A 25,221-nucleotide genomic window follows, 5' to 3' on the forward strand; every position below is an offset into this window, starting at 1 on the left:
GCAGCGCCGGAAGTCCCGCCTCGAACGGGGGAGCGACCCGCTGTTGCGGGTGACGGTGCCACCCCGCGGGCTGGGCCTGCAGCCGGCCCGGGGACGTGGGGGCCTCGGTGGCACCAGCGAACCGGCGCTAAGCCTGGAAAAGCCGCACTAAGTGTCCTATTGCATTAGGCTATTTGCCCGATAGGACGCGACATTATTTTATAAAAACATATTTTTTTATAAGGCGTGGCCTCCGCTTTATTTATGAACCTCTTTATTTATGAACCTCTTTATTTATGAACCACTTTATTTACAAACCTTCTCTGGTCGCTCTCCGCTCCTCTGTTCCCGCCCCGTTCCTTTAGTGGCGCCCCCCAGGAAAACTACAACTCCCGGCAGGCCCCGGGGCCGCCGATTCCATTCTCCGGCAGGCGGGGGGGGGAAGCGCTCGCCTCTTTGGTAGTGCCTTCCATTGGTGAAGGGGGAGCGGGCTGTACCATCCGTGCTGCGACCCCCGCGGCGGCGCGAGCCGTTGGAGGAGCCCTGAGGGGAGGCGGCGGGCGCGGGAGCGGCGGCGCCGGGCTGAGGATGGAGAGCTGCGACCTGGGCGGCCGCCAGCGCGGCCCCATCTGGCACCGCAGGCCCGGCCTGGCGGCGCCGCGGGGGTAACGGTGGGGCAGGGCAGGGCGGGCTCCGCGCAGCGCTGCCGCCTCAGCTCGCAGCCGGGGCTCGGTGCTGGGCCGGACCCAGCGCTGAGCCGCGGAGGGAGCGGGCAGGCCGGGGGCAGGTGGGACAGGGACAACCGAGGCCCAGCTGAGCTCCTGCTGGCTGGAGGTGCAGCCCGGGGATGCCCGGTTGGATAACGGAGGTGGAGCAGGTCCCCAGGGAGGCTGTGACACCTGCGTGCTCAGAGAAGCTCCTGCCTGGGCTGGGCAAGGGTCTGGACAACTCTCCCCATTTAGCTTTTTTTTCTTTGTTTTAATTGCATTGAGCAGAATACCATGGATGAATTCCCACGAGAGTTTAATTAAAATGTTAAATGCGGCTTTGGAATGCCTGGGGAGTGTGTTTGTCGCGGGGGACCTGGATGTAGCTCTGTGAACTCCCGACTTTATTCTCCGAGGTTATTTTAGCGGCAAAGGAATTTTTGAAAGAAAGAGAGCAGTGTTAAGGCTGGGAGATGCTGTAATGACCCTGATAAGTACTCACATCTCAGGGTGTATGCAGAATCAGAAATAGCTTGTGTGTTTTATGACCCAAAGATCCTAGCGTTGCTAAATTTTAATTGTAATTTAAACAAATTAGCTTAACATCTTTCTCATTTCATTTTTATGGCCCTTCCGTTTCATTGCAGAAAAAAAAGGCATTCGCAGTTTGAGGTAAAATTAGTTTATTCTTTAGTCTGTACCATGGCTGCATAGACTAGATGATCTTCTGAGGTCCCTTCCAATCCCTAACGTTCTGTGATTCACTCACACTTTGTACATACGCCAACGGCTGCATGCAGGTGCTGGATTGCCTGTTCTACTCTCTTGGCATTGCTGGCCCAGATAGCTATCAGCGTCTTATATAGCCATGGTCACAGTCTTCTGCAAGTGCCCTTCAGCCTTTAATCAACCTGCCAATATTCTATTTTAGACTCTAAATTTACATCCAACTGATGATAGGAAATAATAGTTTAGCCCATTGCTATCTGAGAAATCCAGGTTTAGCAGATCTCCCAAATGTTGATATCCTGCTTCCTGGAAAAGCCTTCCACTTATGGCTTGTTCTACATCGAGCTCCATTTTATACTAACAGAGCAGTACAAGGATAGACTGCGAAAAAATGGCAACTTTTGTTGCATAATATCTTGGAGAATAATGATAAAAATGGCTTGCTTTAGGCTTTTTAAGACTCTGGAAAGAAGTGGTATTAAAACTGGTTTTTTCCCCACTCCAATCTAATCCAAATGATTTCTTACGGTAATTGATGGCTTCTCAGTTTTCTAGTGTGTTTCTTCACAGTGATAATGAAGAGCCAGGCTCCTTGCTGAATGCTGACTTGGGCTTTCAGATACATTGGTAGATGATACATCAGCGTTTATGTTAGTGTTATTAATTAATGTAATTGAAAATCAGGTAACTATGAGCCACACAAAAGGATCATGAATGGTAGATTTCTCCCTTCTGCCTTACCTGTCTCCTACCTTCCAACACAGTGAATTACTTCATTTGTTTAGTGTGTTTTTTGTATTAGAAGTATGTATTTTTCATGGAAGAAGGTCTTTCATAGAACACTATGAATGATTAGTATTGTAAAACCATAAACTAGGAACATTTTAATCCTGCATGTTGGAGAAATATGTGACAATAAAGCAGTTCTAAGCATGGTTGTCTTGCTTGCTTTCTTCACAGAGTTATAGTAAACATAATTCATAGTGTCAAAGGATACCATTCAAAGACGATACGTTTTCTGAATGTGGCTTTTGATGTTTCCGGAGATTCTCTACTTGCTGGAGACCAACAAGGGAATATATATGTTTTTGACTTGAATGGGAACAGGTAAGAGCATTTATTTCTAGCAAGACATTTTAATTGTCTTAACATTCAGATGCATGGATTCACTTTGCCAGGACATCATGCCACAGGTCTAGTTTTAACTCTCAGTTTTCCGTGAATGTACGAACAGACACTGCTTTTCTCAGAGCTGAAACTGCAAGCCCTTCTGGGCTCCCTAAATATTACTTCATTAGTTTACTTGCTCCAAAACCTCTGTAGTTTGTAACTCCAAGCTGAACAGACAACAATTTCATAGAACTTAAATAACTACTAGCACAAAAAGTTATTCCTTGAACAACACCAATCAATTAATAATGAGCCATGAATTATAATAAATTAGACCTAGTATTGGCCTTCGCAGAAATATATTAATCAGTCTTTTCAATTTTACACTACTGAGTTTTAATATTTTTATACTTATCATAGTTAGATATTATTACTTTGGTTTGAGTTATTTTTTCTCTCAGTGAAATATATTGAAACTGATAAAGTTATTACTTCACTTGACATTATGAACCAGAGTTTCCGAACTCAATGAGAACTTATATTTTTAAATAGGTTCAGCCTTGTTCAGCGAACCATGCAGGCTTGCACTGCTTTGGCATTTAATCTTCGCAGAAAGACAGAATTCCTGGTGGCTTTGGCAGATAATTCCATCAAGTGCTTTGATACAGGTAAGGGGAAACTGAAAGGCTTACTATGTGGATTGTTCTAAAAAACTGTATCATTTTAGTTTCAATCTCAATTTTTTTGTAAGTTTTTTGATGGATATCCTATTGCGTATTTCATGGCACATCTTCTTCCCCGAAAATCCCACTGTTTGGGCCCATAGGGGTTATAGTCCTGTGGGTAAAACCCTTTGCTTTTCAATTTTTTTCTTCCCACTGGGTCACGCAGGTGCCTGTTTAACTGAAGTCTAGCACAGGATCCCAATTATATACGTTACCTTTTTAAAGCAATTCTTCATATTTGTTTAGAATGAGGTGCTGTATGTAAAATCAAACCAAACCTGTCAACAGTATCTTAGTTTGCAACTGAACCAGTTGTTAACTATATTTACAGTAAAGTATTTGAACAAAATGACAATGTATACCAAAAGAACTGACAGTACTTTTGAGCATGCAAGTAGATCTGTATCCTTATTCAAAAGCTATATTAAAAATTAACTTCATTGACCAGCTGTGTGTCTCTGTCTTGTTAGAAGTTAAATGGTGAAAGGCATTGAGAATTCATTCTTCCTAAATTAATTTTAACCTATCAAAAAGTGCAGTTCTAGTGTCTCATCATCTGGATTTAAATATTTTTTAAAAGCCTTAGGAATCACTCATCTGCATTTTGGGGGTCGTATATTATTAGTCAAGTTACATTAATAACACACTGTTTCTCAAAACGGAGGAAAAGTCATAGTTAGGGTCTGAAATTCTCTGCCTTTTCTCCTCCTTTCAAGCACAGTAAGACCCAAATTAGATTTGGGATGCACTTAGAGGAATCTTCTTAGTTATTCAATAGAGTTCTACATGTTTATATGGTGCTGTTCTCAGATACCAAGTCATACGGAAGAACGGTTTAAAATATAAATGCTCTTCACATAAGTATTGGGTGAACTATCTTTAGAGGTGTATTAGATAATACTTGGTTGGTGACCTCCGTCCCTCCTTTAGAAGCCATAACCTGTAATCACATGTCATTCCACCGTGTGACAATACCTTTAAGCACTTGATTTTCTGAAAGTACAGCAGAAAGTTTGACTGTTGGGCTTTATGAGCAGCGTTATAGCCATTTCCTATCCTTGGTGTCACAGTGGTAGGTCAGCTGGAACCAACCCCTGGGCTATCAGGCAAAGTACCCAATGTAAATAGCGTATCTGCCACAAATACGGTTTGCTGAGGGAAGATTAGTGGTCGTGCAGTCACAAGTGGGAGATGATGTAGTCAGAGGAAATATTTCCTTAGTGCACAGCATAAAAATGTTTTGGACTCTAAAAGAATTAATGAGGTGTTGCTTTCTGACTGTGCCTTTGTATAGTCACAGGCTGTTGTCATTGAATCTTCCTTGCACCTGTAAACAGCTGAGTAATCATTCGTACATATTGTCCTCAAGTCAAAACAAGTGGAGAGTTCTAACAAGAACATTCAGTCTCAACTTGTAGAGATTACTGCAGGTGTTCACATTGGATAATCTGCCTACGAGGCATGCTGAACTTAACTGGTCACAGTGGTCATGACTTTTTAAGCTTGATTCTTAAGCTACATTAAACAAGTTTGTGCAAGTGGGCTTTCTGTGTAGAACTGAGAGGAGATGGTTATGTTTTTCTAAGGTATAATAACTGCATGAAGACTGACATCTTTGTTACTTATTTGTTGGGCTGTGATGGTAAATGGTCATATACTAGGTATGCCTAAAAGTCTCTTTCACAGCGTAGTGTTGGCAATAAAGTCTAAAGTCATCGTTGTTTCACGTTGAATGGCTTTCATATCCTTTTCTTTTTTTCCATCAACTCCTGCAGAAACCAAGGAGCTTGTTAGTTGGATGAGGGGACATGATTCTGCGGTGTCCTCCATCTCCATCCATGGCTCGGGCAGGTACGCCATCACCACATCCACCGATACGGCACAACTGTGGGACTTGGACACATTTCAAAGAAAAAGGAAGCTGAACGTTCGTCAGTCTGTGGGTATACAGAAGGTGAGTGAAGGGCAATTGCTAAAGGGTCAACAAGGAGTAACCATGTTAAAACCACAGTACTTTAAAATGTTTTTTAAAATACAGCTGAATCTTTTCTATGTTCTTTGGGCAATCTACTTAACTGTCCTCCTATCACATTACCTGGGCCCCTAGAATCACAACTCAGTAGCCGCAGAGATCTGCTGGGAACTTTTAAGGAACCCTCATCTTTAGAGACACTCAAAACTTGGTTGGATATGACCTTGACTAACCCAGTTTAACCTGGAAATTTGAACTGCCTTCTAGATTGTCCCTGCTTTGACCTGGGGCTGGCCTCAAAAGACTTAGAAAGACTGATTCCAACCTGAATGATATTAGGATTTAAGGGTGTGGTTAAAAAAACAGTTTTGGTGTCATAATTCAGTCACCACCACCTACCTCATTTAGCTGCTTATTCCAAAGCTGCTCTTCTTTGCATGCTGAGCGCTGAATGTGGGAATGAACAAAGCTGAAAAGTCACTCAGCAAAAAGAAATTATTGCTTTTCAGCCTCATGGTTTCTTTGCTTAGGTTTGCTGCACATACTGGAACAACACAGGGGATGAGAGGGATGACATGTTTATGTCAGGGAGTGGTCTAAATAGATCTTCCTTAGCATTATGCTGCTTTAAACAGGTCTGCCTGCGCCACCAAATGTCAAAATTTGGTGTAAGTGCTACAGCAAGTACTGACACAGTTCTTGAGCATTGCTTACACACGTGCTGCCCTGCAGTGAACAGTCTTACAAACACCACTTCAAACCAAAGTTCACATCAGCACTCAAAAGCCATGCTGATTTTGCAGAGAACAAGGCTTACTCATTTGAGTGTCTTCACCATGTTCTAGGTCAGGCAGAAATTTTGTCAGCCTGAAACAGTCACCTAGCACTTGCTATGGAAGATCATGTATAAATTTCTGTTTGTTTATTTGTTTTATTAAAATTGCTGTGTTGTGCATGTTGCTAAAATAATTATCATGTCTTCCCTTTAAAGAGGTAACTTTTGCTCACCGTCAAGTGACTAATTGGGCCTGAATATCCAGCTTTCAGTCACTAACGTTCAGCAAGATGAATCCCATCACACGTGTCCAGATTTACAGATTTGCAAGGCCCAAAGAGACTCTGTACTCTGAACTTTGTAGCACTGACTGTAAATCTCAGCCAGTGAGTCCTTTCAGTAGTCCCTCAATGCTCAGATACTAAAAGACATTTTCAATTTAACCTTCAAAATTTTAGGTACAGGGAATTTGCTGAAGCTGCATGTGCTGCTGCCAAAATAGAACTTCTGGTCTGAACAAATTCCTTGTCATTAAGCAAGAATGTATCTGATGACATCCAAAATGTGAATAATCCAGGTTTTTTTCTTATCAAAAGAGATTACGCATAAACATGTTCAGAATAACTGAAAAAATATATTTACAGGCTTTTTGGCTTTATCTTCATTCATCTTCACAGTAAAATCTGCATTTCGTAGTTGGAGAATACATTGCTAAACTTTCTATGGTATTTTTTACCTCTAATAGTTGTACAGAAAACTAAGGAGTTTAAAGATGAATACTTCATAGAGTGAATTTTCAGGCTCTTGGTACTGCTTGAATGCTGAGGCTGGTTTGTAGAAGATGCAACAAGCACTTGCTCAGTGAGCAGTTCTGATTTGTGTCTCCCATTCCCTCCCCCTCCAGGGTTCACGTTCCCACCATTTATGTTACATCCAGATTGGATATTAGGAAAAATGTCTTTACAGAAAGGGTTGTAAAGCACTGGAACAGGCTGCCCAGGGAGGTGGTGGAGTCACCATCCTTGGAGGGGTTTTAAAGACATATAGATGAGGTTCTTAGGGACGTAGTTTAGTGACAGTGTTAGGTTATGGTTGCACTTGGTGATCTTGAGGGTCTTTTCCAACCAAAATGATTCTATGATTTGATGATCCTCTCTGGCACTCCTCAGAAACCTCCAAAAGAAGTTTAACAGTCATAAAAATAACACAGATAAAGATTTGTGTCATTTTGGTGACTGAAACTGGCTCAGCAGAAGGTACAACGAGTTCTGAAGTGGTGCGAGGCAGAGAAGGCTGCCGGGGGTGTGACAGGGAAGGGACCCGCTGCCTGTGGGCTCTGAGCCTTGTGCTGCAGCTACATTACACAGCAATAACCATCCTGTCCTGCTTTCTTGCTGGATTTTATTCCGTCATGCACTTTGATCCAACTTAAAGGGTACTTCCTTGACAACATGATCCATTTTTTTTTCTTTTCCATATTCTTCCAGGTTTTTTTTCTTCCATTGAGTAACACCATCATCAGCTGTTTCAAAGATAATTCTGTTTTTGCATGGGAATTTGATACTCTTCACTGTAAATACCGGTTGCCAACTCCTGTAGAAGGTTCTGTATTACTTTATAAGGTCTTTGCAGTAACCAGGTAAATTGTTATTTTAAACATTCTAAGAGCAGACTACAAAAAATGTAGTTTTCTTTCCTTATTTGTCGTGTTTTATGGAAGTATTGAGCTATATACTATGATAAGCTTTTGAACTCTGCTGTAACTGATAATTTCAGCAAAGATCAATAGCAGGTTTTATTACAGTCTGATAGCAGTTGAAATAAAATAAGTTGATTTTTAATGACCATTAAAATAAGGTTTAAACTATCCTTTACAAAAGCCAGTTTTATTATTTAGTAGTTACTTTGTTCTTTCAGGAGAGTATTACAGGAATAATGACAGATTCAGATGTGATTTGAGGGCATAAAAGGAAATGTACGATCTTTCTCTTTTTGGCTAACACTAAGTTAAATTATAGTATTCTGATGGAAACTTTTCCTCATCTGTGATTCAGAGATGGCCGGATTTTTGTCGCTGGTGGAAAATCAAATCATCTTCACTTATGGTGTTTAGAATCAAGGCAATTGATACGAATAATCCAGATGCCTGCAAAAGTACGAGCTGTCCGTCACCTGGAATTCCTCCCAGACAGTTTTGATGGGGGCTCCAATCAGGTCAGTTTTCTCACAAAGCTTAAGACTGGATGAGCTGATTCAACACACATAATTTGAGGACGTTTGGGGGACACTGGTTATATGGGCCTGTACCATACAAAAGGAAACTACTGTGCTAAATGTTTGCTCAGTTGCTCCATTAGCTTAATGGAATGTAACATCTGAGTTTGGTATTCCTCTTTGTTTCACACTGACAATATTAACTGATGAATTCTTTTAATTTATAGGTCCTTGGAGTGTTAAGTCAAGATAATATTATGCGATTTATCCATATAGAAACATGCAAACTTCTTTTTGACATTGGGAGTCATGAAGAGGGAATAAGTACAGCAGCAATTAGCCCCAATGGACGGTATATTGCATCAGTAATGGAAAATGGTAGCCTTAATTTATACAGTGTCCAGGCTTTGACTCAAGAAGAAAATAAGGTAGAGTGTTTTACATTTCTTAAAACAGCAGTAAATCCCAGTAAGTTGATACTTGTCTATGTAACATTTGTATCAGCAGTAGTTTGCAGATGTGTTGTAGTGCTGTATTTAACACTACAAATAAATAAAAAATGGTTTGTAGAGTTCCTTTCATAGTTACTCCAACCGGTCAGGTAATATGATGTTTTTAAAGTATATGTATCACAGTGTTTCTGGTGTTGGAAGGAGGGGGGGATGTTATTTCTTTCTAAAGCAATTTGTATGGACCAATTTCTCTTTGTAATGATGTTTTGGGGGAGATGGAAACAGGATAATTGTGCTACTTCTGTTCCGTTTCCTATGGGAAACATGTTGCAGCTGATGCCATCTTAAACTGCAGGCATGAATGATGTTTTTGTTACTGTGATTTTGTTCTTCTTACTATGTTACTGGATACCAGCATCCATCATTATGGCACAATCATACTCCTAATCCTTCCTAAATACAACAACAACATTCTAAATACCGGTTCTTATTTTATTAAAGTAATTTATTAATGAGAGTCGGGTTTCTAAATCCAGAATTCCATATATCTTTAATCACCATGTCTTTGAAGTAAACAGTAACCACCTTTGGATAATGATGGAGTTGAAGCTGAGGAAGGATGTGTAAAGATGTCACACATGCATTCCATTGGCACTTTTGCTGCCGGTTTGACATGAACTGGGACGTCCACTTTGTTACTTGCTTTCCCAATCACCGACACTGAATTAATACCTCCCTGACACTGAAGACTAATTAAAGCTTGTAAAGGTCTTTTGTATTATTTTTAACTGGTGCTATAGAAATGCAAAATATGGTACTGACACTGAGAAACACAGGAAAGTAAATAACCTGAACAGTACATGATACACATTTATACCATCCCAGTTATATTTTAGTGTTTGCTAAACAAGGAAATAACATGATGTTTGAGCTGGTTTGGAAGTTACATAAGCCTTCTCACAGCCTTTCTAGTTAATTACAGCAATTTTATTCAATGGCATACTTGTTTAGGAGTATACAGCCCATATATATTTATTTATAAATATGTCTCTGTTCTTTTTGCTATGAAAATCAAACTCAAATATATGGCAGATAAAATAAACATCAAATTATAGTGTTATTTAATCTGTCTTATGAGGTGTTAACTGAGCTATTTTCACTTAATATTAGCCTCCACCACCCACATTCAAAGTAGTAGACAATGGGTCCAAGTCCACAACAGAGGCAAATAAACTGACAATGAGAGTGACTTCAGGAAGGCCAGAGCATCCTTGGAAATCTAAAGCAAGCAAAATTCAAACCAGATTGCTGAAACTGCAAACAAACACATCGCTTGAAAACAAAGAGGTAGGAGAAAGTTGCGAATATTTTGTTCTCCAGTCTGCAGCATTTAAATTTTGTTGCAAAAAATAGTTAGCCACTTTGAAAAATAAGTTCAGATGCTGATTCACTTGGATGTTTGAGCAGAGGGGAGATCGAGGGAGTTTTAGTACCTTTTCCTTTCTCAGTTTAGTCCATACTCCAGAATTTTGTGACACAGCCAGGACTGTTTCCAGTCAGCTTGAGGTATCTCTGAAGTTGTTCAAGCAACTTGTGACACATTTGAGTATTTGCTAAATCTGATCTGCTTCCCTGTTAGCAAACTGGCACCTCTAAAATGTCTGCCTAGAAGCCATTTCGGTTTTGATTTAGTATTTAGAACATGCATTACTGTTACATTTATTTCCCTTGTCATCACTGTGCCATCTTCTCTCTGTCTTTATCTTGCATCTCATATGTACTCTCATATATGCACACACACACATATATACACATATATCTATATACCCACCTGTAACATTCATACTATATGATCTGCTTCTTATGTCAGTATTCTTTATGGTTTGGCCATATCCATCATTTAATTATCTATAGTTTAATCAGTTAGGGTCTGATTTGCTTCTGGCTGGAATGAATGACAGCTGTTCTTTGAGTTCAGTAGGTGAATGATTTTTGAATTATCTTTTTTGTTGTTGAAATACCTAGGATTATGTAACATATGGCAGCGCACGGTTTATATTTTAATATTTTTTTTAAATATTATGTTAGGAACTTCAGTATTTAGCTAATATCATAAATCAAGAGTGCAAGGAAATAGCTTATGAAAGACAAATGCTTACATTTATTGTTGATCCCCTGTTTTGTAGAACGAATTGCCAGGTGGATTAAACAAGAAACGTCTGCGGGCCTTATTGAAAGGCTTTGGAGAATATCCAGCAAAGTACAGGTATGTTTGTGTGCATGTTCATTCTTGCACAAAATGAAATTGCTTGTGTTTACTGGCCTATGAAAGAGAAGTTGCTTGACTAATTCTGCATTTTAATTGCAGGATGTTTGTTTGGCGTTCCTTATTACAACTTCCTGAAAACCACTTGGCATTCAGTAGCCTAATAGATAAAGGTACCCACAGCGCATTTGTGAATATTCAAAATGAGTATCCCATAAAAAGTAGGAAACTACTAAGAGTTTTACAGAGGTAAAATATAGATTTATATTTATTTAAATATTATAGACTTTTCTTTTCAGATAGTCATCTGAAATGTATCTAATAGCTGGAATCAGCTGTAAGGAAAATTCTGAAATGAAACAGTAGTGCCCTCATGCAGGTTTGTTTTTATAACTTACACAATCCTGCATCTGTTTTGAAGTTTACAGTCTTTCTATATTGTGGTTCTAAAATGCGCATTAGATTTTTGTTTGGTTTTGAATCGATGTTTTCTAAGCCTTTTTTTGCCTTTGCCTATAGGACCTTATCAGCTCTAGCTCACTGGTCTGCTATCTTTGCTGAGACGCCTTATATTCCTTTGCTAGCATTCCCATTTGTAAAGTTATTCCAGAACAACCAGCTGATCTGCTTTGAAGTTGTTGCTACAGTAGTAGGTAAGCAATGATTCTAAAAACTCAAATGTGCTGCAATGTATTTAAGCTTTCCCGTGCGAAAGAGATTTCCCTGATGAAATGAATGAGGTATTTCCTAACAGGTCACCAAGCTCTCTCTTAAAGGTGTTGCTAGAATTAATATGTAGCAACTGTATGCTTAAAACAAAAAACAGCTTATAAGTAAAGGAAGATATTAGACTTCCTTTTGCAGTGTTTCTAGCAGAAAGTTAGCATTTGTTTTCATAAATTCTAATCAGCAAAGACAAATGTATCTAGCATAATAGTATCATAATAACTAACATCTCTGAGAAATGGGATAAGTGGTCACACTCACCCCCTCACCCACTCCCAGTCTAAAGGGAATGATCTCTTTTGAAGTTTCACTGTGTTTAGTTGTCCTAAGCATGTGGTAACTCAAAATTAGACATTTGGCTGAAAGTTGGCTATGGCTGTCTTCTGAAGAAACATGCTAAATTAAAGTGTTTTACACTTAAATTAGTTGTTGCAGCTGCTACTCAGTCTACAGAAGATATGTGCTGCCAAGTGCACATACCCACTTTGCAAACACATGCTGTTAGTGAATAAGTATCCAAGTTTACAGAAATTATTCTTGGTACGTTAAAAATTACTTGATACAGGCTGCAGTTTCATGAGACAGAAATACCAGTTTTAAGTGTTCCCATCTGCCTCCAACTGCTTAGTCCCACAGCACACAGACTTCTTTTTCATTTTATGTTTGAGCCAGATTAGTTCCCCAGTCTGGTTCACAGTGTACTGACACAAACACTCATGCCAGTGCAGCTGGAGGAGCAGGGTACTGTGGGAATGGTTGGGGAATAAATGCTAGGAAAGGAGAGATGGGAATATCCTAAATAGGTTTTGCTGCCTAAAATTACCTCTGAAATTCATAGCCTTTATAACCGAACCTTAAGGTTGTCGAGAATCTGTCACTCGATTACAGTGGATTGTGTTGGGCTTTTTTATTCTCTTTCAGTTAATTTTTGTCAGCACTGGTTTGAGTATTTTCCCAATCCTCCAGTTAATGTCCTTAGTATGATGGAAAATGTTTTGGCACATCATGACAAAGAACTTCTTCAGCATTTAATAAAATACAGTGTGACTTCACAGGTAATATTCTAGCCAGCTTTCACAATAAAATATCACTACAGTGTTTGGCAGTGCACTAGTCCTTTATTTTGACATAATTCTTTGCGGGGGGAGGTTTCATTAAATAACGACGAATGGTGCAGGAGTGTAAAGAATGTATTCTTAGTTTTCTGCAGCTTTTCCTTTTCTGTGATCATAAATCTCACATACGTGCCACTGTAGTTCTTAGAAGTCCTTTGCTTTCAAGTTTACTTTGCTTGAATATTTACTCATCAAATTATAAATGTACTTATATTTTTTTTAAGTAGACATAGGTGTGATTAATTAATTTTGTAATCTCTGTTTATCGATAGGGATGATTTTAGCTTCACAAATCTAAACACGAGATTTAGACATCCACTTAAATAAGAATTATATTTATAATCACTCCATATTCATTTTGAATGTTTATAGTGGGTGATAAAACTTAACTTCAAATATCCTGATTTAGTTACTGCTTCTTTCATATATCAATAGATTCCTGATATAAAGCAAGAAAATGTCATATTATTTCTTTAAAATGAATGGTAAAATTGTGTTAATGGATTCTTTTGTGAATTTGCTCAAATGATGTAGGTTTACGCATGGCCTCTCCTAGAAACACTGTTCTCTGAGGTTCTAACAAGAGAAGAATGGCTGAAAGTCTTTGACAATATATTCTCAAACCATCCTTCGTACTTTCTAATGGTTGCTGTTGCCTATATTATATGTTCCAGAGCTCCGTTACTTCACTGTAATCAAACAGCGGATTTTGAGGTAAACATCTTCATATTTAGGTCGGTCATATGAAAGTGTACCTGCAGAGGTGTGTAAAACATGGTATTTGTTGCTACAGGGATGAGAAGGAGATGTTCCATTATTACATTTCTGAACATTACCTAGTACCTGACAAATATACAATAAATGAGTAAATATTGAACAACATCCTGCAGTTTCGTGCAAGAAGGGGTACTGGTGGATAAAAAGCTGGACATGAGCCAGTAATGTGCACTTGCAGCCCAAAAGGCCAATCGTATTCTGGACTGCATCAAAAGGCATGTGGTCAGCAGGTTGAGGGAGGTGATTCTGCCCCTTTGCTCCGCTCTGGTGAGATCCCACCTGGAGTCCTGTGTCCAGCTCTGGAGCCCTCAGCACAGAACAGACATGGACCTGCTGGAGAGGGGCCAGAGGAGCCCATGCAGCTCTGCTGTGAGGACAGGCTGAGAGGGTTGGGCTTGCTCAGCCTGGAGAAGAGAAGGCTCCAGGGAGACCTTATTATGGACTTTTAGTACTTAAGTGGGGCCTATAAGAAAGAAGGGGACAGATTTTTTAGCAGGATGTGTTACAACAGGACAAGGGTTAATGGTTTAAAACTAAAGGAAGGGTAGATGCAGGTTAGACATGAGGAAGAAATTTTTTACAATGAGGGTGGTGAAACACTGGTCCAGGTTTCCCAGAGAGGTGGTAGATGCTCCATGCCTGGAGACATCCCAGGCCAGGCTGGATGGGGCTCTGAGCAACCTGATCTGGGTGATGATGTCCCTGCTCATTGCAGGGGGTTGGACTAGATGAGCTCTGAAGGTCCCGTCCAACCCAAACTGTTCTATGATTCTGTGATCAAGCACAAAATAATTCTGCCTCTTTTTTGGGGATCTAATATGGACTTCTGCTTGTGGAGACAAGACACAGTCGTTCTGTCACGTTGTTTCATTATTTTGCTCTTGGATTTGCAAAATTAGGCCATATTATTATCTCTGAAGCTGAAGGAAAATGTTTCCTTATGTTTATCCTTCCATGGGAGGAGGAGTTTTTCCCCATATGAAAATATCTCTGTAGTCAAACAAAGGGTTCCACCTTGAAAATGTGGTTGTGAACAGTCAGTTTGAGAGACATCAAGCAGACAACATTATTGCTACATTTAATAATTATGAATTTAAAGATTTTCTTGTTGAATAAGATCTTTGACAGGAAGAATAGTCCTTCAGGAAGAGGAGCTTCCAAGCTTCATGTTTGAACACCAGAAGACGAGGGAGGTTTATCTAGTGGTAGAAGTGCCTGTGTGGGCAGTTGGACACTCTGAATTCATACCTAGCTTTCCAGATCCGTCACACAACTGCCATTTGAAGATTAGGAAAAGAACCAGAACATCCTTGTAGAACTTGAAGAGGTTTAGGTCAAGTCATTTGAGCTGGTGATATTTTACTAGTTAGTAGGGCTAACTTAAATCATTTTTAAATCAACTTTTGGAATATAGATCTTGCTAATTTACCTTATTATTCTGAAATAGGTATAGTAAAAACTGACTTAATCTTCTGTAGAATGTAATTGGAAGCATGTCTCTTACAGTATTTCTTTCATCATCGTAACAACCTGGACATCAACGTTGTGATTAAGGAAGCTTATCATCTAATGGAGGCTACACCATTAGATATCCATCCACAACGTATGCTTGATGACTTCATACCACTTACAAAAGGACAGTATCCTGTATTTAATAAATATCCTGAGTTCATTGTGGATTATCAAACCCAGGAACGGGAGAGGATCAGACAGGATGAAATTGAATACTTACGAGAAAGGTATTGATGGGAAAGTTGAAGACAGTATCAGACTGGGAGGGACAGGTGGACACAGTTGCCTTTTCCTGTTGTAATGTGTATGTCGCAAAGAGAGATGATTAAGAAAATTCAGGAAGATTACTTTAAGTAGCTGCTAAAGGTTAAGATGTTATTTGATTTGACATATGTCGAGGTTTGATTGCAGGGTGACAATAAAACCATGGCAGATGTATTGTTAACCCCCTCTCTCCACCTCTCCCCCTTTAGCCCCTCCCTCTCCCTCCTTCCCGCTAAAGATGGGAGGGAAAGAAGGGCAGAGAGAAGGGAGTTGGAAAAATTAAAAATGTTTTACTAATGCTAATAATAAAAACAGAGAAAATAATACAAAATACACAAAACCAATCTTGAAAGTCCCAGCAACTGCTCCAGCAGATGTAGGGCTGGCACCCGAAGTCCTGGACTGGACTCTGCAGCCAACTGGAACTGGATTCAGTCTGTCACTAGGCCTCAGTTCATGGGGATGACTCACAAGGTCCTCTCCTAATGTCGGCCATAAGGAAAAGGGACGAGATCCTTGTGATCTCCCACTTTTATATGAAGTATCAGGTGAATGGGATGTAACACTTAGCCAGTTTTTGGTCACCAGTTTCTCGTTGCCCCTCTCGCAGGATGTACATCCATCCTTATCAGTGACCTTGCATTCCATTGCTATGTTTACCAAAGCATGTATCTGGCTTTTCAGGAAAATGCAGCTAATAAGAAGGCTTTAGCTGACAGGTAAATTCACTAAAAGAGAAACTTGTTTTTAACAAAACCAGGACAACACATTTTAAAGTTAAATTGTTATTCTTCATCTTAAAAAAAAAAAAGCTTGTTAATTCACAGAAAATATTGGGCTGCAAGTCTTCCAACTTGAAAGCTTCTAAGTCAGAGCCTAACCTCCACTGACCTTGTAGTGACCGTCTTTGTGAAGGGCCAAGAGTTCTCAGCTCACTGTTGAAATCAGTGCGTACCATGATGCCAGGGCACCTTTAGAGACTAGTTTTTATTAAGAATGTGAGGAAGAAAATATTTGCGCTCATCTGAAATGCCCTGTTGTCTGTAACAGTCAGCATTGTAACTCTTCCTCACGTACTTTATCTCTACATAAAGGGGATGCCACACTCTTTCACGTTGCATTTCAGCAGGTCTTTGCTAGTGCAGTCACCCATTTCTAAGTAATCAAGTAATTTCTTAATACTTGGCTTGCATTATTAACATGTGCTCTCCTTCCCTTTAGACAATTAGCGCATGAATTAGAAGCTAAAGCACAAGAGCGGAAAGCAGAAGAAGAAGCCTGGTATCGAAAGCAGGAATTATTTCGGGAAGCTGAAGAACAGAGGCGAAAAATCCTACTGGAAGAAGAAGAGAAGCTGGCAGAACAGAGGCAGAGGTATTATAAGAAGCATTAGGGACCTGGCTACCATATCCTGTTATTACATTTCTGACCATGAGTAAAGTAGAAATAGCCGCTAATTTGTATAAATTGTAATGTGGGAAAACAGTGTGGTCTGGAGGGTCAGATTTTGGTGTGGGAATGAAGTGATCTGGGTTGTATTACTGCCTTGCCTGTGGGAATACAGCAGATTAGAGGCCAAGTCATTTCATTTTTTTGTCTCAGCTCCCAGCCTTTTGTCTGGTCTCTTTGGATTGTGAATGCTCTTATACAGTCGATTGCTGTGTGTTTGCACACTGAGACTTCAGGCTTGCACTGTGGTCAGACTCACACTGCAAACAGAAGTCACGGTATCAGTGACTTTACGCATTCTTGTATTTGTGGTGGATTTAGGGAAAAGACTGCTTTATATATCAGTTGCAGAGGAAATAGCTGTGATAGTACTGAAGCTGAACTGTTAGTTTGTACATTTTGCAGTTGTGAAGGTTTAAGAGAATTTCAACATCTCCATAGTTTTTTTAGATCAACTACAAATAATCATAGAATCATTTAAGTTGGAAAAGACCCTTAAGATCATTGAGTCCAACCGTTAAACTAATGCTACCAAGTCCACCACTAAACCGTGTCCCTAAGCACCACATCTACAGGCACTTCTCCTAAACCTCTGTAGCCTACAGAATAAGTTCTTTGTTTTTTTTAGGGAGGGCAGTGAGCCTTTCTTTGCAAACTAATTCTTGAGTCTGTGGTTTTGCTCCGTGAAAGGGTTTGGTATTTTCCAGATAAACTTAGGACTAATTTTATGCAGAAAGAGGTAATGGCAATTATTCTAAGGAATAGTTTTCAGTTCTGGATCATTGCAATAGTAAACTAGTGCTTATTAAAACAGAACAGTAACAGAGCACTTCAAAGCTTAATTTAGTGACACTGCCATTAGATGGTATCTGTGTGTCTGAGAATTTAATTTTGTCTTGAAAATGAAAACTGGGTCATCTACAAGAATTAAGCAACTCTCCTAAGCTTTATAAGTTAAAGATTAGCTCATAATTGATGGATAACTGCAGTGCAAGTTTGCTCTTTGGTACTTACTTCTTGGATATACACGTTCCCTTGTTTCTATTTGTTTTGGCTTTGAAGACTAGCTGCTGCGAGAAGAGAGCTGAAAGTAAAGGAATTACAATTTCTGGATGCTTCAAGAAGGCGTTTTCTGAAATACCAGCAAGATCAGCATCAAATGGAACTGAAACGTCTTGACGATGAAATTGCGAGAAAGGCTGAGTATTGCTCAAGCAATTCTTTTCTTGAAGGTTTATAAGTGAAAATAAACAAGCAAAAATGCATAACTAAAATTTCAGTTGATATACTGTGATTTGTGAGCCCAGAGGTGTGTTTAGCAGGAGATGGACTGATTCAAGTGGTAATTGCATAATTTAACACTTTGTTTGGCAATTAGTATGTACCACTGGCTTGCTTTAACTGGCAAAATTCCTGAGAAAAGCCAAATTCATCTGTATATTGGCAGCGTTCAAAAACGTGATGAGCTTCTTAAAGGACTAGTGAATTCTCAGCTGTCTGTGGGCTGTATGTCCAGATCACAAATTCACTCTGCCATGATTGAGGGCCATCACAGTGGCCATACTTTCCATTATTTGTGGTATGACAGAGGGTTAGCTAGATTTTAGAAGCAGGGTGTTTTGGACATTCTGCTCGATGTGAACTTTTTTAAGGGAGAATTTCACTTTTGCTGTATGTTCATGTGTTTCTCTTCTCCTCAAGGCATCCATGAGAGAGCAGGAAACAGCTGCTGCTCTTCAAGATGTAGAGGTACGACGGTTGGAACTTGAATCACAAAGACAGCTTTTTGAACAGGTAATTACTAGGGAACTATACTGATGTTGGTACTTAATGGTTCATCCGTTGCAGTTCTCAGATTCAGTTGTGTTCTTTCAACCGGACTTGGTGAGAAAAAAGGCCTTTTTGTTTTTTCCTCTCTGATATCTGTTTTACAATACGCCCTCTATTAATAAAAGCATTAGTAGAACTCACTGTTGCCTGTTTTTCTGTGAGAAAATACCTGTATCCTCCCCACTTTCTTCTCCTATGCAGAGGTATCGTTTGGTTTCTGCAGGGTTTAGCTGTGTGCTCAGCTGGCTGAGAGAAGCGAAAATGTGTAAATAAGAAATAAGTCTGTTGCAATATGTTCCTCATCCCAGAAACTCCCACCTTTTCATCTGTGATATCCAGATATATCTGCATTTTCTGGAAAGAACAGTGTAGCAGATTGGTGTGGTTGATGAAAAATGTCTAATTGCCAACAACATCATTAACCAAAAAGGAATGGATGGTTCTTGGGGAATGTGCAATTCCTTTCTCAGATGATTGACTTATAAATGAGAAAGATCACTGTTCAGTAATAAAGGGTTTTAATCAATAATACTGCTTAAAGTTAATTATGAGTTAATTTTTATAAATAATTTTTATAAATGACTGAAAAGCAAGGCTGCCAACGGAAGGCTTTAGTAATGTCCGTTTTGATTAGAAATAGTAAATTAAGTGTTTAGAAATCACAGCTATATATGCCCATCTTGCGTACATGCAGATCCGATGGAATGCAAGCAGCAGTGGACATCCAGAGAGCTAACCCTGATTTTGAAGCATGTGTCTGCTTGTATTTGGCTTTTTGAAGCTTTTGGCTGTAGACTTTTTATAAGCCATGCTAAGCATAACTGGATTAAATTTCTTTTAGCATTTCTTTATTAAATACATAACCAGATGTATTGTGACTACACAGTGCAAACCAGGCCGAGCTCATTTGCGTTCCTGTACATGTAAAGTCAGCTGTTTAAGGGAACTAATTCTACAGCGATCATCCTCTTTAGGCTAGAAAGGCAGTGATTCTTTAACTGAGGATAAATGTCCGTCTACAAGAGTTTGTGTAGAAAGGCTTTCCCTGCCATGCTCCGGACTGGCTGTTTTACTGTGGTCAGTGAGGGGCTCTATTCAAGCTTAGAAGGCCACGTGTGTTAACTTTGCCTCAGTGCCCTGCTGGCACAGCTCAGCAGATTGCCACAGGCCTGGGAAGGGCTTCTGTCTTCTGCAGAGACCTGTAGATGTGTCCTGATGAATGTGAAGAAAAGGTGGTGAGAGTTAAAATTGTATTTCTAGGTCTACTGGTGATTTATACTAGTTGGGCAAATCATCTCTGCATTCCAGCTGCTTCTGTGTTTATTATAAGTCCTTGTACCAGGAAACGTGATTTATATTTGTGAAATGTTTTGAAGTTTTGGCTAAAATGTGCCATAAAAGTGCAGAATATTTTCATGATGAATCTAATTTAAGTTGGAATTCTGCTTTTATGCTCCACTGTAATCCAGGGAATGGAATGACTTCAGTATCAACCTGTGAGACCACTGTGATGACTCAGACTTAGTGTAATTCCAAGTGGAGAAAACAGCAGGGACTATCACTTTCTGGACATCTGTAATATGTAGTGGGATGAGATGTGTGGATACATTCAAAGGCTAGTTTAATGAAATGTTAATAAATGTTAAAGAAACAACATTACAAATGTGAGTTAGTAGCTTAGCAACAATAATTGGTGTCTGTGTGTTTCGCAGCATCTAACCAAAGATCGAGAGGCAGTTACAAAGGAAATGAGAGAAAAGGTGGATGCCCATCGAAGAAAGGTGGATCGGGAAGATCATCTTGTTCAGAGGTTGATGGAAATAGAAAGAGAAGAAAACCAGAAAGCTCAGATAGTAAGATGATTGGATTTTAACGTATATTTGGGGGAATTAGTATGCTAACTAGTTCAAGTAGTAGTAGTTAATAGTATTTTAATTGCGATTAACTAGTTCAAGTTAATCTGAAAATATTTTCTAAAGAGATCTATTTTCTAGATGCCTATATTAATCGATTATGATAGTATGCTTAAAATTTTGAGGTTTGCAAAAATCTGACTGAAGTGTCCAAACAGCTATGTAATACTGAAATTCTTTGGGCCTGCTGCCGTGAATATTAACTTTTCATTACTTTTCAGAACTTAGAAGGCACACAAGACTCAAAAGTGCTTTTCAGAATAAGTCGTCCTCCTGTTAAGGAACATGTTTTATTTGTAACCGTCATAAAACAAAAGTAAACCTCAAAGGAACTTTCAGCTGGTAGTACTTGGCAGGAAATTCATCTGTCTTCTAGATCACAATAATGAACATATAGCTTGACATTAGGAATTGTTCAGCTTTTCAAGCTCAGAACTTGTAACCGCACAGTTGGAAAAATAGTTGCAGCTAACCCACTGCCCATATGCTTGGCATCTGCATTTATATTTTGTCTAGAAATAAACATATGGGTCTGAATTTTTGTAAACAACCTTTGATTTTTGGAAGCAGATGGATGTGGGTGGAAGTATTGGCATCGAGGTATCAATCTTATGTTAATTGCACCTGTAAATCATATTAAATCCATGCTAGGAAAGCAAAATCCCCCAAATCATGGAGAGAGTCGATGTCTCTTTCCAAAAGATATTAAAAAAAGAGCCTCAGTAAGGGAAAGAATAAGAAGGATGGAGAAGCAGAAGAAAGCCCTGGTAGAGGAGACAGCCCGCGGTGATGAATGGAGGAGTGGCACCGCAGGTGCGGTCTCCCAGACTGGAGAACGCTTCAGTTCATCTTACCTTATCTGTACATCAGTGAACTAGAGTAAACGGATTCCTGGTAAGAAAGATGTTTTATTAGGTGTCTGAAGAAAACATAGCCAAAGCAGAGCAGAAATGCGTTGGTACCGACTGGAGGCTGCAAGCATTGCATAAACTAAGACGTGATGATTGGGACCGTGAGAAGCATTACGAAGAGATCGCCAAGCTCCTGCACGACAACAGGGTGAAAGAAGCTGAACTGCTGAATGCCATGAGGGACGCAGAAGAAAAAAAGGTATTTGCATTATTTCTTTTTCTAAGTGGGACTGGCACAAATGTAGGTGTCTTTTGCCCATGACATGGTAGAGCATAAATCTGAAAGGTGTTGAAATATTTTGTTAGGAGTCTCCTTTCCTGTTTTGACTGGAAGTTTCTAGAAGCAAATTGGTGAGGATATTACAATAAAATTCTTCTTGGAGAGGGTTGTGGGGCATTGGAACAGGCTGCCCAGGGAAGTGGTGGAGTCATCATCCCTGGGCGTGTTTAAAAGGCATTTAGACGAGGTTCTTAGGGACGTGGTTTAGTGCCAGAGTTAGACTATGGTTGGACTCGATGATCTTGAGCATCTCTTCCAACCAAAATGATTCTATGATTTTAGGCTTATTCTTAATTCTGTAAGTTCCTCTCTTTTTTTTTTATTCTGACCCAAGACTTTTACCTGTCTCCAGGTGTTTGAATGAGAATTTTTTCCAAAAGAAACATTCACTCAGCTTAATAACTTATATTATGATTTAAGGGCGAAGTTTAGTCTGTAATAATCCAGATGGTTTTACTTGTTGCTTTTTCCTTGCAACACATCTGTTGAGGACACACTTAATATCTCTGTTGCACAGTGGGAAGAAGTTATACAGAAAAAAGCACAACTGGAAGAAAAACAGAAAGCTGCTGCTGCTGCAGATGAGCACAGGAAGCAGTTTTTAGAAGATGAAATCAGTGAGGCATTGGAATTGACTGAAAAGCTTCGAAGAGAAGATGGCTGTTTTGGTGAGCATGCGGATAATGCAATTCTCCTGTGTGGATGTTGGTATGAAGCATTTGGCAACCGAATACAAACTGAGTGTCCAGTATTACGGATAAGCTTAAGCTTAATTCTTATAAGTAAGTACTTTTTGGTAGAATCCTTTCACAAAACCAATGGATCAGGCCAGACTTGGAAAGGACTCTCGGTTTGGTATCTGTCAGATGCAGCAATATAAATGGCTTTTTTGGTAGGAGTACAGGTTTAGATCAGCTTAGCCGGTGGTAAAGTCGCTTCCCTTAGAAATCCTCTGTCAAATAACGTAAAGAACCGCGAACTCACTGCCAGCAAGTCACTTTGCCAAGTTTGTTCACAGGTAAAAACCAAACATTTTTGCACTTCTAGAACTGGCCAATACATCCTTCTCAAGGGCTGGATTTGTGTGTTTTTGCAGATATTTCTCCTATTCCCCCACATCTGCAAGGCTCACACAAGATTAGTGATCAGTATTAAGACCAGGAGATTAATATTCCTGTGGGTGAACTTTTTCAGACTTTACTCTTATTTGCCTAATGTTTTTAATATGGAGTAATTTGCGACAGCAGATTATTAAAATGGGTGTCTCCTCATGAAACTTCAAGTAGGAGTAGCCATATTCCACACAGTCGTAGTGGCCCATTTGTCAGGAGATTCATTATATAGGAAGAAATAGCACGTGTGGAGCTGTAATTTCTTAAAATTAAATGCAGTGATACATACCTTTGACCCATAGAGTAGAAACATTGACTTCTAATTCTGAGCAAATTGTACTTGCCACTAGCTGGAGTGAGTGATTGTACCAGTTCTACTTCCTGGAGAAAAACTGTCTCACCTCAAGCTAGAAAAATTCACTAGAAATTTAAACAGTTTTCATTTACAAAGAATCCTTCTCTCCATTTCCCACAGAGAGACTGCGTGATTTACAGGCCAGATGTCCAGATAGAGGGGCAGAACTCCAGCAGGTGCCAAGGTCTGGAAACATCTGCCTGAATGATCTGTCAGCATCAGGGTCATCGTCACACAGTAAGTTTCTAGCGTTGGGACTCTCCTTTCTTTCACATTTACTTTCAGAAGTGTTACTGGAACACCTCACTGTCCGATTGAGTCATCATTAGTTGTGTAGGAGTTTAGTGGACAGTAAAAGAGTTTATTGTTGTATTCTATTTCACACCTGAAAAAATGTCTTCACTACCAGGGCAGAACAGCTAGGAAGTGCCTGAAGCGTGTCACATTGTAAGAGTGGTCATATTAAACCTCAGCCTAGTGTAATCTCATTCTGACCTGATCATTTTACCCGTCCTATTTCTGTCTTTGTAGTTTTGCATGATTTGGGGATGTTGACAAGATGTAGAACTGTCTTCCATCAAAATCTTACTGAGAATTATAGTCAGGAATGAGTCTGTAATCATTTCCTCTGGGCTGTCCTCGCTGTTATGGTCAGCGAAAAGCACATTTTAAAATCACATGCATCGTATGTGCAAAACCGTATGCAATGGGAAACGGGTATCTATACACCTGCCACAGAATTTATCATAGAATCATTTCAGTTGCAAGAGACCCTCAGGATCATCGAGTCCAACCATAACCCCACTCTGGCCCTAGACCGTGTCCCTAAGAACCTTGTCTAAACACCTTTTAAACCCCTCCAGGGATGGTGACTCCACCACTTTGCTGGGCAGCCTGTTCGAACACCTGATAACCCTTTCTGTGAAGAACTTTTTCCTAATATCCAATCTAAACCTCCCCTGATGCAACTTGAGTCCATTTCCTCTTGTCCCATTGCTTGTTACTTGGGAGAAGAGACCAACCCCCTCCATGCTACAACCTCCTTTCAGGTAGTTGTAGACATCGATAAGGTCTCCCCTCAGCCTCCTTTTCTCCAGGCTGAACAGCCCCAGTTCCCTCAGCCGCTCCTCACAAGATTTGTGCTCCAGCACATAGCAACCCATCAGCATCTGACCCTTCACAAGACATGGGTACTGCTTTCAAAGCATTTAGGAGGAGTTGTTCTTTACTGCTACGGGTCTTAGGGCTGTCTCGCATACAGTGGTACCAACAAAACATCACGTTTCTATGCAGGAAGTATCAATTTTCCAAGAAACATTCATGATATTTATGGAAGACTGTTAGTTGCAGTATTAAGTCTTGAGTTTCTTGCACTTCAGTGTCTTTAGACAGAAGAGAAGAGCTGGCGTGCCAGGAGCGGGAGCTGATGGCAGAAGTGCGGCGGCTCCGGCAGAAGCTCAGCGCACAGGCTCGAGCTGGGCGGCCTCCAACACGTTTCCAAGCTACAAAGTGGACACCTTGAGGTGGTTTGCTCTGGACCTCATCTGTACTTTCAAATTATTAATCAGTAAAATGCTAAATATGTACAGTGTGATCAAGGACTGATCATAGATTGTTTATTAAAAAGGTCTTTGAAAGTATTTTTATATAAAAATAAAATGCTAGCTAGAAAAATGTGTGTTGTTTGTAACCTTCTCATTATTTTCTGGTAACTGCAATACTTCTTTAAATTCTAAAATAAACTCACTTTTTACCGTTAAGTTATTGCACTTGCAGTATTTGTGTACTTTTCTGTTTTGGTGAATGCCATGACTTGAAGAAACAAACCACTGTTAAAATGTCAGTTTTGTCAGGGATGTATAAGTGGATTCTACAAGTTGCAGCAGGGAAATTAGCAATTAGAGAAAAGAAATCCTTTCCCTTGGGAGCTGAACACTGAAAACGAGGCCCAGAGAGGCTGTGGAAGCTCCATTGCTGGAGATACATATAGTCATTGTACATATTAGCAGGTACATGTAATGATAAAAGGGACAGAGGATCTAAATAAT

At 39.8% G+C, this 25,221-nt stretch overlaps 1 protein-coding gene across 1 annotated transcript; it reads left to right on the forward strand.

Moving 5' to 3' along the window:
* Positions 1–426: 426 nt before the first annotated feature.
* On the forward strand, positions 427–24,933 carry TBC1D31 (TBC1 domain family member 31). Its single transcript, XM_065054350.1, has 22 exons — positions 427–644; positions 2,376–2,522; positions 3,078–3,193; positions 5,026–5,204; positions 7,485–7,636; positions 8,052–8,211; positions 8,439–8,639; positions 9,834–10,010; positions 10,850–10,929; positions 11,032–11,178; positions 11,449–11,582; positions 12,577–12,710; positions 13,305–13,484; positions 15,054–15,286; positions 16,545–16,697; positions 17,835–17,970; positions 18,474–18,566; positions 20,315–20,455; positions 21,431–21,625; positions 22,224–22,374; positions 23,294–23,410; positions 24,553–24,933. The coding sequence occupies exons 1-22, from the start codon at positions 568–570 to the stop codon at positions 24,693–24,695; spliced, it is 3,246 nt and encodes a 1,081-aa protein (XP_064910422.1). The 5' UTR covers positions 427–567; the 3' UTR covers positions 24,696–24,933.
* Positions 24,934–25,221: the final 288 nt, after the last annotated feature.

This window comes from Columba livia, chromosome 2, assembly GCF_036013475.1.
Source record: "Columba livia isolate bColLiv1 breed racing homer chromosome 2, bColLiv1.pat.W.v2, whole genome shotgun sequence".
Classification (NCBI taxonomy): Eukaryota; Metazoa; Chordata; class Aves; order Columbiformes; family Columbidae; genus Columba; species Columba livia.

Bases quoted from the DNA above. Each gene is read 5' to 3' on its own strand.
- TBC1D31 (XM_065054350.1), top strand. From the start codon at position 568: ATGGAGAGCTGCGACCTGGGCGGCCGCCAGCGCGGCCCCATCTGGCAC. The intron at 7,637-8,051 runs GTAAATTGTTAT...TCTGTGATTCAG, and splicing joins AAGGTCTTTGCAGTAACCAG to AGATGGCCGGATTTTTGTCG. The intron at 10,011-10,849 runs GTAGGAGAAAGT...CCTGTTTTGTAG, and splicing joins CATCGCTTGAAAACAAAGAG to AACGAATTGCCAGGTGGATT.